The sequence below is a fragment of the Stenella coeruleoalba genome (genome assembly GCF_951394435.1).
Source record: "Stenella coeruleoalba genome assembly, chromosome: 20".
In the NCBI taxonomy this organism is placed as follows: Eukaryota; Metazoa; Chordata; class Mammalia; order Artiodactyla; family Delphinidae; genus Stenella; species Stenella coeruleoalba.
Genome location: NC_137166.1, coordinates 9,947,925 through 9,963,668, shown reverse-complemented (window position 1 = coordinate 9,963,668; position 15,744 = coordinate 9,947,925). Strand labels below are relative to the sequence as shown.

General features: G+C 43.4%; 1 protein-coding gene across 1 annotated transcript in view; it reads left to right on the top strand.

The window, feature by feature from the left end:
* Nucleotides 1–15,744, top strand: part of WWOX (WW domain containing oxidoreductase) — a 973,003-nt gene that overhangs the window by 7,526 nt on the left and 949,733 nt on the right. Inside the window, exons 3-4 of the mRNA XM_079906570.1 lie at nucleotides 949–1,006; nucleotides 3,941–4,119. Coding sequence (XP_079762696.1) covers nucleotides 949–1,006; nucleotides 3,941–4,119 — 237 coding nt within the window. The remainder of the gene's footprint in view (nucleotides 1–948; nucleotides 1,007–3,940; nucleotides 4,120–15,744) is intronic.

Sequence of the window (15,744 nt, the reverse complement as noted above, 5' to 3'; positions counted from 1 at the left end):
CACCGCACAAATCTTTTTTTGTGTTTCAGTTGCGTTTTTACCTTTCTTGAAATAATAAAGGATAAAATGCTGAATATGTTGCTTTTTCCCCTCCATCTTCAATATTAAAATGGCTACACAAAAATTCACCAGTTTTGATGTTTTTTTAAAAGGCATGCTGTTATGACGGCTGTCACAGTACAGTCTAACAAAATTGTTTCGAATGAAGTTAGACAACTAAGCACTAATAGAGTCATCTTATGGAAAACACCAAACAAATTTTTTGGCCAACCCAGTACAAAGGAGTATTACTCAGCCATAAAAAAGAATGAAATAATACCATTTGCAGCAACATGGATGGACCTAGAGATTATCATACTAAGTGAAGTAACTCAGAAAGAGAAAAACAAATATCATATGGTATCACTTATATGTGGAATCTAAAATATGCCACAAATGAACATATCTACGAAACAGGAACAGATTCACAGACATAGAGAACAGGCTTGTGGTTGTGAAGGTGGGGGTGAGGGAGGGATGGATTGGGAGATTGGGTTTAGCTGATACAAACTTATATATAGAATTGGTAAACAACAAGGTCCTACTGTATAGCACAAGAAACTGTATTCAATATCCTGTGATAAAGCATAATGGAAAAGAATATGAAAAATAATATATGTCAAACTGAGTCACTGCTGTACAGCAGAAGTTAACACTGTAAATCAACTATACTTCAATAAAATTAAAAAAAAAAGAATGAAATAGTGTTAATTCCAAGCAAGAGGCAGAATGTAGAGTCTGGTTGGGGTAATGGGCCTTCTGTACCTGCCATAGTTGGAGCACGTGACCTGCTGGTCTGGTGGGATAGGTCTGGGGCTGGAAGGGCAGGGGCTTCAGTTCACCCCACCCCACCCCACCCCCACCCCCACCCCCACCCCCACATAGACCTGTTGTCCTTCTGTGTTTCAGATTTGCCCTATGGATGGGAACAAGAAACTGATGAGAATGGACAAATGTTTTTTGTCGAGTAAGTGTCTACAAAAAAACTTCTTAGCCATCTTGCTTTTTATTTAATTAATTAATTTATTTTTAATACATTTATTTATTTATTTTTGGTTGCATTGGGTCTTTGTTGCTGCACGTGGGCTTTCTCTAGCTGTGGCAAGCCGGCGCTACTCTTTGTCGCGGTGTGCGGGCTTCTCATTGCGGTGGCTTCTCTTATTGTGGAGCGTGGGCTCTAGGCGTGTGGGCTTCAGTAGTTGTGGCTCGCAGGCTCAGTAGTCGTGGCACACAAGCTTAGTTGCTCCACGGCATGTGCAATCTTCCCGGACCAGGGCTTGAACCCGTGTCCCCTGCATTGGCAGGTAGATTCTTAACCACTAGGGAAGTTCCATCCTGCTTTTTAATAGGAACTTTTTTGTACAAGGAATATACATTGACTGTAGGAAAATATTATATAGTGTATAAGTGTAATCCTATCCGCAGGACTAACTGCTTTTAGCAATTTTTGGATTTTTTTCTTCCAGTCTTTCTATATAAGTGCTTAAAAAAAAAAAGTATTGCACTAACTGTTTGGTAAACTGTTTTTTCTACATAATTCTTATGAGCATTTTCTCATATCTTTATAAATTTTTGAAGACAATGATGTTTAACGGTTATATAGTATTATTTTGTATAGATATACTGTAATTTATCAAATTACCTACTGGGCATTGATGTTGTTAAATTCTTGTGATCTGGCTTCTGTACAGGCAGACCTTGTCTTATTGCACTTTGCAGATACTGCGTTTTTTACAGATTGAAGGTTTGTGGCAACTCCCCCTCAAGGGAGTCTTTTGGCTCCATTTTTCCAGTAGCAGTTGCTCGGTTCGTGTCTCTGTGTCACGTTTCGGTAATTTTCGCAATATTTCAGACCCTCCACTAGCAAAAACGTTGGTGACTCACCGAAGTCTCAGGTGATGGTTAGCATTTTTTAGCAATCGAGTATTTGTTAATTAAGGTGTGTATATTTTTTTAGACATGCTGTTTCACACTTAATAGACTGTAGTGTAAACATAACTTTCATACGCTCTGGGAAACCACACAATTTGTGTGACTCGGTTTATTGCGTGCGACACTGACTTTTTTTTTAAGTTTATTTATTTATGGCTGCGTTGGGTCTTCATTGCTGCACGCGGGCTTTCTCTAGTTGCAGCGGGCGAGCGGGGGTTACTCTTCGTTGTGCGCAGGCTTCTCGCTGCGGTGGCTTCTCTTGTTGTGGAGCATGGGCTCTAGGTGTGTGGGCTTCAGTAGTTGTGGCTTGCAGGCTCTAGAGCATAGGCTCAGTAGTTGTGGCGCATGGGCTTAGTTGCTCTTCGGCATGTGGGATCTTCCCGGACCAGGGCTCGAACACGTGTCCCCTGCATTGGCAGGCGGATTCTTAACCACTGCGCCACCAGGGAAGCCTGACACAGACTTTATTGTATTGGTCTGGAACTGACCCTGCAATGCAGTATCTCCAAGGTATGCCTGTAATTATAAAGAGCATCCTCCTCTGTAAAACTATCCTTGGAATAAATTCCAGTAACAAACAGCAACAGTAACCACGCATCTGGCACCTAACATGAGCCAGGCATGTTCTAACCAACTTATACCTGTAGTATCAGCTCATTCAGTCCCTGAAGTGCCCTAAGGGAGGCGAGCGCTGGGCTGCCTGGCCAGTCATTTCCCCACTCTGATCCCGTTAGAGAGGTGTGCTGGTAGATGCTTAACAACCAGTTCCCTGGGGGGAAAAGCCCATATTTGCTTCCGTGGTATAAGTACTTCCCCTATAGCTTATTTCCAGCGACCGAGGTAAAGTCACTGAGGAGTTGGGAAGAGAGATGCACATTTGGGTCTTGTGAGCCAGGGTGACCCGGCTCCCCCCCTGCTCTGTCCTCTGTAAGATACTGGAGTCAAAATGCTTATCTGGCATCTGTGGTTATAAGTAAAATGAAAGTCGGATTATTCTTGAGTCTTAGTGTTTATGGGGTGACGAGTATTGATTTTAAACTGTGTATAATTTTACACACACATACATGTTACAAATACATTTTTTTTTAATGTTTTTATTTATTTTTTGGCTGCACCGTGGGGCTTGCGGGATCTTAGTTCCCCGACCAGGGATCGAACCTGGGCCCTCGGCAGTGCAAGTGCTGAGTCCTAACCACTGGACTGCCAGGGAATTCCCACAAATGCATTTTAAATCATGAAATCTTTCTTTCTGGAGAGTGCTTAATAGTTTTCAAGATATTTTGAGGTCTATCTCAAACCTCGAGATCACATTTAAAATGTAAAAAATAAACCTGTTCTGTAAGGAGCAGCCTATTCATCTGTATGAACAGGTTGTACTGATGTATTTTAATATGTTGTTTATACTACCAGTATAGTTTAATATTCTTTCTACAAGATTTCAGTGAACTCCAAATCAAAACTACAGTGTGTGAGTACAGCCTTATAATGAAAATTATTAGAATTTCAGTAGTTGGCTGGTTTCATATTTACTGTCTTTCATCATTTTGAGTTTTCTACTTCTTTACCAATCTTCTTAGGCCCTTGCACATAAGAGATTTAATTGAAATCTACTGACAAGAGTGCCTGATGGATCTTATAGCCACATTTACATGAATTAAAAGAAAAAAACCCCAAAGCCTAGTCCATGTTTGAGATCTGAGGGTACAAGGCAGTGCTTTGTATGTTACAGCCTATTTTACGGGCAGTTCTGAAGAAAATGCTTCGACGGCTGTCTTTCTTGGCAGGAATATAATCCTTCTGGAGGCCAGAAGATAGATTAAATGGACCCGGGTCTTTCCGGGGTTAAGAATAAGCCTTTTTTAGTCCATGAAAAATGGGGTTTGCCTAGCCTAAACTATAAGATTATCTTGTAATTATAAATGCCTGTGTTCACTGCTGTAGGTTCACTGCTTTCTCCTTTTCTTTGCAGCCACATAAATAAAAGAACTACCTACTTGGACCCAAGACTGGCATTTACTGTGGACGATAATCCTACGAAGCCAACCACCAGACAGAGATACGACAGCAGCACAACCGCCATGGAAATCCTCCAGGGCCGGGATTTCAGTGGCAAAGTGGTCGTGGTTACCGGAGCGAATTCGGGAATAGGTAGGTTGTTAACTGACAGCGATGGTTGTTGTTATTATTATTTTTTTTGTCACTGCTATGATGAAATCTGCTTTAGTCTAACCATAAGAAAACTTTGTTTGGTGGTTCTCTAATTTAAAAGGTATTTATAGCCTTTTCAGCTATCGTGTCATTAAAGTTCTGGGCCCTTTTTCAGTCCCAGTGTTTCCATGGAAGGAGGGCCGTGTCAGGGCTGACCTTGAATTCTCTGAAAGCTGAACACTCAGCGGAAGATGGTGGCTATTTTGGTTCTTCAGGATGAGAGACAGCTGGCTCTGTCTAGGAGTTTCTGACCTGGTCTGCGTGGTGTGCGGTCATGGTCCAGTTACCTGGGTTCTTCGGCCCAACGCTGACTGGTAATGGAATATTGGGAACAGTGGTGTGTCAGGGCTTTGGGACAAAGGACACTGCAGCTGTCCGTTGGTTACGGAGAATATGATTTTCTTTGGAGAACAGGATCTTCTTTCTTTGCAGAGTCGGAGAATTAGCTGCCCTCTTGGTTGCCTGCGTTTAACTGCGGTGGCGGTCATGAGGGAGGGGCTCCGGGGGTGTCCTCTCCTTAGCCTCATGGGCTGGTAGAGAAGCTGCGGCAAAGCAGATGCTCCTGCGTTCACTCTCCAGATGATTTAATTCTTACTTTGCTTTGGTCCATTGACATGAATGTCTGAATCTGTGAGAACCAGCTGCTTTGAGTAAGGATACGCATCCTCAGGTTAATTTACAGAGACAAAACATGGAATTGTGCTCAGCTGTCTTCTGGCAAGTTCGCTCCTTTTCACCCTTCATGGTGCTCCCCACCTCACTGGCCTTCTCTCTCACCAGCTTTGTCTCCTCACCGGTTTGTGTATCCCCTGCACTTCTTTCTCTGTCTTGCTTCATTTTCGGTGACCTCTTCTTGAACTTGCAGAAGCATTCCCTGGTATCATCAGGGCACGTATAGGAAGTAACATACATTCTTGACATACATCAATTGTTATATAGTACAGGGTTGAAAATCTAACAAGCTACGGTCCCAGAGCGGAACTTTTGACTGTACCTGTCCATTAAGGCAAAGAAGCATATGGAATTTTTTTTTTAAATGAAAGGGATTTATTTAAAATCAACTCTCAGACCTCATCCTGGGCTCAGAATATGTTCAGTTCGGTTTTCTGAATCACATCGGGGTTCATTCTATTGTCATCGATAGGAAAAGCTGATGATGCTATATTAAAAGTAACAGCTGGATCCTCAGTCGTCCAGGAAACAGTGTGTTGTGTGGATGGCGTTGACTACCGTTACGTGAGCGTGTGGACCAAGACAGTGTAGAATAATTAAGAAAAAATAAGGACTTAAGTCCTCTTCTTATTTAACACTCGGTTAACCAGAGAATTAACTATAAGATCTCATTCCCTTAATCTCGTGGCTAGACAGTTTCTTCCTTTCATAAGTAAGATAAGTGACTACTGATGGTTTGTGCGTAAGTGTTGAAACTTGGCCGTGTCTGACATTAGATGGCAGGCCTTCTGAAGCTCTGCTGAAGATTTGCCGCGTGAGGCCTATGACGTCATGATCCAGGACTAAAGGCACTGGTCCAGAATATTCAAAGAGCTATGTGTAGTTGGGTATTGCATCCTGGTCGGAAGGGAGGATGAGGTTCTGAAGCATTGAGAAGAAATGTGTCGGTCAGAGTGGACCTCGGACCTCTCGGAGGCAAGCTCTGTGCCTCTTCCCAGCTGCCGCTTCCCCTTCCTGAGGTTCCTGATCTTTCTTGTGGGCCCTGCAAGTAGGTGCCCGTGGTCCGGTCACATGTGATGGTAAGTCGGACAGCTCAGGCTGGAAGGGAGGTTGGGGAAGGTCTCCAAGCGCGCCCCCCCATCCCCATTTCCCCAGCTCGAACCTTCATTGCCTTCAGCTCTGCCTGGTCTCCCCGTGACCCCTCCAGTCTCGAGAAGCCCGAGTCCAGGGGAGTGCTGGAGATTTGTCTGCTTAATATTTGAAACAACATCAGACCGAACATTCCAGGCAATCAGATCCTCGCAAAGAACTCTGGCGCTGCAGCCGTGGTATCAGGCTTAAAGCAAAGAGCCGAAGGCAAGCCCGTGGCTTTGCCGTCATCACTTAGGCAGCTTTTATATCCCACGCGGCTGCCTTAGAGAGTGTCCTTGTCCAAGTAGGCTGTGCCTTCCAGATAAATTTCTTCTCCTGAACTATGAAACACGCCAATTTAGAAATCGCTATCACCACTCTGTTTCTGCCCCTTTCAAATGGAACAGCTGAGCGCAGAGTGAATCAGGCATCTTCGCTCCCAACACTCCTCGGCGTTCGGGAGTCATCTTCTCTTGAAGCTTGAACGGTGTTGGCCTGCACTTTTCCTCTTGCTGCTCAGGGGAGCCCGGTTCCTACGTGTGAACTGTCCAGTCTTTAGCCTCATGGATGTCTGTGCTCTTGGGAGCAGAGTGGGCTGTTACAAAACACCGGTCTTTATTTTGAGAGTGGTGATTCCACAGCTAAAAACACAGGTAACCTAACTGGCTTTACAAAGGTTGGTTTACAAATCTGGTATTCCCAGTGATGCTTTTTGTTCGTGTTTTTGAATTCCCTGCAAGGCACCTGTCTGTTGGACTTGCCATTGGGAGGGGGCTCTCTGTTGTGAAGGGGACGCTCGGGCGGTGAGAGGGGACGCCTTCCCTGGTGGACAGCAGGGACGTGCCAAGACACTGCCCCCTTTGACGTGGCCTCTATGTAGATTCTCTCTTGTCGTCCATGTTGGGTACCTCGCCCCCCCTCCACCCTGGCTGTAAGGGATACAGAACTGTATTTTGAACTTTGGATATTTTATGTTCCGAAGGCAATTGGAGGGACTCTTGCTTATTAATTCAGCTTATAAAGATCAGGGTGGTGCAGGTCGGTAGACGGATTCAGAGGAAATGCCACAATAAAGCGTTTTGCATTCTTGGAAGTTTGTAGGCAGATACTGCGGTTGACTGGGTTCAGCTGTCCAGATGGGGAGTCGGCAAACTACAGCCCGTGGGCTAAATCTGACTCCCGCCTGATCTTGCAAGTAAAGTTTTACTGGACCATGGCCACGCCTGTTTATTTCCGTTTTGTCTGTGGCTGTTTTCATGTGACCAGCAGAGTTGCATAAATACGGCAGAGACCCTGTGGCCTGCACAGCCTAGAATATTTACTGTCTGGCCCTTAATGGAAAACGTTTGCCTACCCCTGCCTCAGATGGTCTAATCCCTTTCAAAATACGATCACCCCAGCATGCTGTGAGTCAGCCTCAAGTTAGGTGAAATCTAGATAAAGCGGATGCCCCAGGCCACGAGGAAGATGGTGGCAACACATTATACGTGTCTGTTGGGGATGCCCCCCAGTGCCTGTGCCTCCTGCCTCCCCTCTGTCCCCAGCTTTAGGGAGCTGCAGGCCGTAGGACGTTGCAGCCTCTGAAATGACACTCTTCTCTCATCGACCTTTGTTTAATGAGCTTCTGAACCCTAAGAACTTCGTGTAGATTGAGCGCTGTAGCTTGTGGACCTGTCTCGGTGGAGCTCAGCCTCTCAGTGTCCACGGGGAAGTCACCTGTGCACCCAGAGCTTCCTTCCGCCAGCAGACCGCGAGGCCCGGAGCCCCGGTCCCGACGGCTAAGCCGTAGAGGCGAGGGAGGAGTTCATTTCTGTTTGTGCTCAGCTTAGCGCTGGGCAGGAAGGGGCGGGGCGGGTGTCCACGGCGACCTGGAGTTAGTGGCTCGATGCCTCTGATTTGGTAAAAAACGAAAACAAAAAAACGAATGGAGATGGCTTCAACATGGTGATCATTAAATATGGACCTTAATGCGAAGTCTCCGGAGAGGGGGTCTCGGAGGCTTCCTGTTGCGGAAGATCCCATAGCTGCTTCTCTAGACTCAGCCTGTCAATCGAGCGGATTGGGCTCTGCTTATAAATAGCTCAGTACAAAATGCTGCCTTCTCAAATCTGAGGGCTGACATGTGCTCCTCCAAGGCCGGACCCTTCTCACGAGGGATTACCTGAATGCCTAAATATGGGGCAGCGCCTGCCCTGCACACTGGCCCTGGGAGCGGGGACGTTTGTTGGAAATCGTGCAGGTAGTTGTAGGGTGCAGATGGATCATCGTGGCACCTACGGAGTGAAATCCAGGTTCTGTCAAACAACCATTGAAAAAATATTAACAAGTATGCACAGCTTAGCCATTTTCAGTCTCCTGTTCACTGGCAATGATGAATGATAAAGCTTTCTTCCTAACTTTCAGTCTTAAACCAGTAGTGGTTAAAATTTGGTTTTTGAATCCCTTTCCGAGTATAGTCAGGATGAAAAGTTTCTTCGACCCTTTGAAGTTTCATAACACTGGGCTGTTTCGAATGTTGTGACTTGAAATCTGGAATAGCCTGGCCTGGTTTCGATTTGTGTGTGAGTCAGAGGACCCGTTAACAAGAACAAAACTGTTTTTTTGCCTGAACATATACAAGCTGGCCACCTTAGCATACACCAGGAAAATGTATTTTGGGACGGACACTTTAATTTTCTATTGGTATTTATGTTATATATAATAAACCTCCCTAAGGTTCATTACAGGGATTCTAATAATGTGTGTACGTGTATACACACACTTATATACCAAAATTGATATACTTTGAGATATAAAAAGTATTTGCTCAAGCTATCAAAGTCAACCCCAAATTTGTTCTTGAAACAAAATGAAGGTATTGGATTTCCATGTGGGAATCCCAAAATGTTGTAGTTTAATGTTGAAATTGGTTGTTTTGGCTTAGAGAGCCTGTTTTTTAGAGCTTGGGGTCTTCTTGCAAAATCATGTGTTGAAATTACAGTGTGAAGTGGAGTTGCCATATTGCTTTATCCTACAAATCATCACTGCGATGAATTCATATCTGGTGTAGATTCTACCAGTTCTACGGTAATACAAGAGAAGTGCTTTTCTTCATGTAGAAGTGTATTCATTGTTAACATTTTAAACCCACACTTTGACAGTAATGAACCAGACTCTCTTCCTCTCCACCCTCAGATCTTTGTTTTCTTTTCCACACCTAGTGTTACTAAAATTTGCCTTCTAGCCTAAATCATGCCTTTGACTTTTCTTCCTCAGCTATTCCAAAAGATCCCATAAATTCGAGGCCATAGGCCACCTTAGAGTCATTTTCTTGGTTAAAACTTACTCATATGGGGTCATTACACTAGGGATCTTGAAATGCCTGATTACAGTTTCCTTTCCGGTTGTCAACAAGACTTAAACTAGTGGGATTTTTTTTTTTTTTAATTATTTTTTTGCAGTACATGGGCCTCTCACTGTTGTGGCCTCTCCCGTTGTGGAGCACAGGCTCCGGACGTGCAGGCTCAGCGGCCATGGCTCACGAGCCCAGCCGCTCCGCGGCATGTGGGATCTTCCTGGACCGGGGCACGAACCCGTGTCCCCTGCATCGGCAGGCGGACTCTCAACCACTGCGCCACCAGGGAAGCCCCTAAAACTAGTGGGATTTTGACCTTTTTCTTCTTTTTAAGAACCTGGTGCTCATTAAGTAGAGGAAAATTTTCTGAAATAATCTAAATAATCTTGGGAATTCACACTCCCATTTATTAAAAAAAAATTTTTTTTTAGGTTTTATTTTATTATTTTTTTATACAGCACATTCTTATTAATTATTTTATACATATTAGTGTATATATGTCAATCCCAGTCTCCCAACTCATGCTTTCCCCCCTTGGTGTCTCTACATCTGTGTCTGTTTCTGCCTTGCAAACCGGTTCATCTGTACCATTTTTCTAGATTCCACATATATGCGTTAATATACTAAAATTAAAAAAAAATTAAAAAAAATTATTTTTTGGCTGCATTGGGTCTTCGTTGCTGCACGCGGGCTTTCTCTAGTTGCGGTGAGCGGGGGCTACACTTCCTTGCAGTACATGGGCTTCTCATTGCGGTGGCTTCTCTTGTTGTGGAACACAGGCTCTAGGCACGTGGGCTCAGTAGTTGTGGCTCACGGGCTCCAGAGCTCAGACCCAGTAGTTGTGGCTCGCAGGCTCAGTAGTTGTGGCTCACGGGCTCTAGAGTGCAGGCTCGGTAGTTGTGGTGCACGGGCTTAGTTGTTCCGCGGCATGTGGGATCTTCCCGGACCAGGGCTTGAACCCATGTCCCCTGCATTGGCAGGCGGATTCTTAACCACTGTGTCACCAGGGAAGTTGCCAGACTCCCATTTTAATTTAAAAGCATTTGTGACCATTTCTCTTTTATGCTAAAATAAACCCATATATTGTAAGTAAAATGATTTTGAAATTATTTGTTCTGAGAAACTATTGAGATTTTTGACAATACTGGAAAAAGTCCTTGAATAATATTACATAAAAATTGAGAATTGGAGCTTCCCTGGTGGCGCAGTGGTTGAGAGTCCGCCTGCCAATGCAGGAGACGGGTTCGTGCCCCGGTCCGGGAGGATCCCACATGCCGCGGAGCGGCTGTGCCCGTGGGCCATGGCCGCTGAGCCTGCGCGTCCGGAGCCTGTGCTCCGCAACGGGAGAGGCCACAGCAGTGAGAGGCCCGCGTACCGCCAAAAAAAAAAAAAAAAAAAAAAAAAAAAAAAAAAAAAAAAATGAGAATTAGTACCTTATGAATTAAACAACCTTTTTTACATTTAAATATTCTTAGACATTGAATATAAATGGGAATCACGTGATCAGAGTATTTTAGAAGCTATATATCTAAAGGAAAAGATCAATTGAAATATTCTAATGAGCCTCATCTCATAATTTGGTAATCACATCTAAAAAACTTATTTAAAAACGTATGTAGTAGCACAGGGAGATCAGCTCGGTGCTTTATGACCACTGCGAGAGGTGGGATAGGGAGGGTGGGAGGGAGATGCAAGAGGGATGAGATACGGGAATATATGTATATGTATAGCTGATTAACTTTGTTATAAAGCAGAGACTAACACAACATTGTAAAGCAATTATACTCCAATAAAAATGTTAAAAAATAAAAATGTAGGACTTCCCTGGTGGCGCAGTGGTTAAGAATCCGCCTGCCAGTGCAGGGGACACGGGTTCGAGCCCTGGTCTGGGAAGATCCCACATGCTGTGGAGCAACAAATAAGCCCGTGTGCCACAACTACTGAGCCTGCACTCTAGAGCCCATGTGCCACAACTACTGAAGCCCACGTGCCCATGCTCCACAATAAGAGAAGCCACGGCAATGAGAAGCCCGCACACCGCAACGAAGAGTAGCCCCCGCTCACCGCAACTAGAGAAATCCTGTGTGCAGCAACGAAGACCCAACACAGCCAAAAATGAATAAATAAAATAAATTTATTTTTGGAAGTATGTAATATATAATAATATATAAAGAATGAGTACCTCATTAGATACCAGCTGAAACATTTTTGTCACATGAGGTCAGTTGAATTTCATACTTGCATGTAGATTGAGATTTTAATTTATTTGCTATAGTGTCAGCATACAAATGAGACTCATACAAGCTGCTATTCATTGCCAAAGTGGTTCAAAAATCATAATTTAAAAATATTTCTGCCCTAATTGAGATTACAGGTGTTTTATCAGGTTTAAAAATTTGGCAATTATTTTACTTAATACCCAATTTTAAAAATTTGGTTTTTTGCTTTTACGTAATACGGTGACATAGCAATTGTCAGGAAAGAAAGGGTCCTATGTATTTTATGTTAATTACCTAAAAGAGAACAGTCTTCATATATATTTATACTTTTCCTCCACTAGAGGGCTCTGTTGCCCTTTGATACAGTTAAACAAAAGCGGTAGCATCTCAATGCAGTTTTCTACCTCTCAGCCGGTCTTGCTTTCATTTTTGTTAAATAATGCCTTTTACTTTTCTAACGTATCTTTTAGGTCTTGTACTTCTTGGTGAAAGAGTTCAAACTGAAGACCGTTACTAGTGTCATGTTTGTTTCTTTCTTCCTTCTCTCCCTCCTCCCCCGCCTCCCGTCCCATTTTTTTTCCCTGGTATGAAATACCAAGGATGAAGAGATCCATTTAATAAAAAGGTCCATTGTATTCAGGGAGCAGCCTGTTCTGCCAGACTACACAAGGGCATGTGTTTTCATGACATTATTGGTTTTGGGTGTGCTGGCCTATCAATAATGTGATTTTTCTTTTTCTAAGTGGAAATTGTTATATTTAAATATTAATGCCTCTGTTTAAGGTTCATTTAGAAGGCCTTGGTGATCTTACAGTTTTTTCTTAGAACATAGCGTTCCTCTGCCCCCCCAACCTACCCAGTGTTATATAACTTATTGTAATTAGATTGTTTAATAATGATATGTTTTTGTAATAGAAAAGAATGTGTCTTTTTGGGCTTAGTGTATGTTTCTTAACTAAGAGGCCATATTAAACCAAATACTTAATATGAAGCAAACAGCCAGTATCTGCACGTACAAGATCTTAAGGAGGGCAGTTTTCATTTTGGCTCTATAACCAAAGTTTGAGGCAACCCAGTAATTGTTTGCTTCAGTTTTCAAACAGAAATTTGGCCCAGAAAAGGAAAACCGTTTTGGCTGTATAAAACTCCTTATTTTAAAATGGGGACAAAATGAATATACCTTATTACATGCTTTTATGTATTATATATTCTTTTTCTCAACAATTTTTTTCTCTCTTTAAAATGAAAGAGCCAGCAAGCACTGTGAATATACTTTTGTAACAGTGCAAAAACTCCTTCACCAGAGTGAAAATAGTTTGCTCGTTCGTTTACAGATGTGGTCTTTGTCTATCCAGTAAAGATGGTTAAAACTAGATGGCTATTGTGGGAATTATTCCAGACTTGGTAATGAAAGGCGTGCCAACTGTTGGAACCCCCTTGACCATCGCTCATTTACAGTGACACAGCCCACGTCCTTTCTTAATTTTCTGCCGTATATACACAAAATGTTCAGATTCGAGTCCTCAGCCTTTTCCAGAATAACGTCGTGGGCCGGGGGTGGGGGGGTGTCAGTAGAAGGGCCTTCTTGCAAAGATCTCTTAAATTAAGTCTCCGATACATTGATCAAAAGTAAATTCCAAACATCAGAGTTTCTTGCCTGAATTTATGATCTTCCTTTGGCTTAATATGTAACACTGCGTTTCTTGAAGGGCCGGTCTTTATCTGCACCTCCCCACCCCCCCGTGAATGAGCTAAATGGGAAGTGTCCTCCTGTTTAATGAGTTGTGTGACAGGGCTGGAATCTACTTGTTTCAAATCTGTGTTACTTGTTTACCGGGCTGTGCTGCTTGGCTTTCTGGGTCCTTCTTGTTAGAAGCCACGTTGAGATGGTGCTGTCTCTGAAAGCAAGTCAAGGTCTCCTCCCTAGACTCTGAAAGGAAAACTAAGACAGTGTGCTCCAGCAGGGGGTGGGGTGTGTGTGGAGAGTGTCGACGTGTGTGAGATGGGGTATGGGAGACTCGTTCCAGTGTGTTTAATATTCCTCCCGAGGGTAGGATGGGAGGACTAGCAAGGTGGGTGGAACCAGGCCTTTCGCTGGAACAAATGATCCCCTGGAAAGAGGGACAGAATCAGAATCAAAGAACTTTCTTGTGTAGTTGTATGGAAACTGAAGTTAAAACGAATAACATATTTTTCATTTTCACCCTTACCTCTGAAATGTCCTTAATTATTCCAGATTACTATTTATTGATCGCTGTAATCTTGTCTCATATTGATAGCTTTTTAGAATTCACGAATATCCTGTACCTGTTGTCTTATTTAATTCTCGCCACAGTGCTCACAGGTACCCTGACCTCCAGTTAGGGTGAAAGCACAGAGAGGCGAGGTAACTTGCCCGAGGCCACACAGCTCTTGAGCGGTGGGTGCCTACAGAACTAGAGCAGAGAACTTCAGACTCCATGCCCGGGGCCCTCCCTTCCCCTTGCTGCTGCCTTGTTCCAAGGAATAGTGCTCAGTTCTGCCCAAGCTCTTCCCAAGCAGCTCAGCCAGTCTGTCTGAAATCAACAAATTTATCTTAATGAATCTCGGAAAGCCTGCTCTGGGCCAGGCTGTGTGCTGAGTGTGGTGCCTGTTGGGAGGGGCAAGGCTGATGTGATCTCTGAACTGCTGGGTGATCGTGGATTAGTACACGGACACTTTCTCTCTTGAATTCCCCTTTGATGTTATTTTAAAATAAGTTTGGGGAAAGAATTACGGGGAATGGAAGCTGGCATTTGTCAAACTCACATAAATTCCAGGTGTTAGGCTAGAATTATTTATTGTTATAAAACATGTATTCCTTATGGAAAACTTAGAAAATGCAGAAAAGTAAAAAGAAACATAAATGCAGATAAGGAAAAAAAATCACCCCAAATTATTGCCAACCAGAATTAACTGTCAGTATATAGCATATATGATTCTCAGCATTTTCCCCTTCCCTTTTACTGTGATTTTTCTATTTAACTGCGGTTATGAGCGTGTTTGCCTGTCGTAGAATATTCTACAACAGCTTAAGTGGTTGCATAGCCTTGTATGGTTCCAACCATTCTCCCTCTGTAGCACATTTGGGTGGATTTCAGCTTTATGATAGCCATGGCATGGAGGTGAACATTTTGTAATTAAATGTTTGTACCCATTCGTGACTATTCTGTAGTTTTATTTTCTGGAACTGGAATTGCTGAGTCAGGGCATTTGTTTCCTCATCTTAAAATCTTGGTTTGTTTTGTCAAACCACACCCCTGGAAGCTTGTACCAATTGAGACGCCCATTTTCCCTGCATCCTTGCCAGTCTTGGCATTTAGCATTTTTTAAACGGTATCCCTTAAATTTGCATGTCTCTGATGATTAGATTGATCAGCTCTTCCGGTGTTTGGCCGTTTGTATTTATTCTTCTATGACTCGCCTTTCCGTCTTACGTGCGTAACTATTGGATACGTATCGATTGCTAATTGATTGCCTGATTCATGTGGCAAGATTTAATTTTCAAAATGTCCCTTTGTCTCAGAAGTTAATTTATCTCAAAGTGTCTATTACTTTAAGTACACATTCAATCTTGTGACCCAGAGGCGATTCGTGAGAAGAAAGTTGGCCTCGCTCCCCAGTCTGCTTCACTAAAAACTTCTAAGCCTATATCTTATCTCTTACACCAGCTACAAATCATGGGCACCGCTGCTTCATACCTGCATTTAAGGAGGGAGCACCCCAGGAAACTCAGAATTGGCCAGCTTACGATGGAGGCTGAGTCCCAAGATAATGCAGTAGGCGTCAGTCAGTGCTTTGGGCTTTGCAGATTTCCCCCCAGATCTTCTATTAATGGTAGTAACCCCTCTTCAGAGCTTTTCTCTGCATTATCTCATTTGATGAGCCTGGCTCCCGCGTGGCGAAATTGTACCACTGCTGAAAATAGCTCTGCTGACAGGGGAAAGCTTGATAGGTAGTTTCTATCTGGAGAGGCAGCAGGGTGCAGGGGAAGGGATCAGGACTCAGGAAGCAGACGTGACCTAGTTTCCACACCTGGCCCCACCACGACTCATCGAGTGACTTGGGCCCAGTTACTTTCCTTCTCTGAGCGCTTGTTTTGCATCTATGAAACGTGGACACTATTTGTACTTTGCACAGTTTTTTTAATATACTTTTTTATTAAAAAATTTTTTTAAATATTTATTTTTG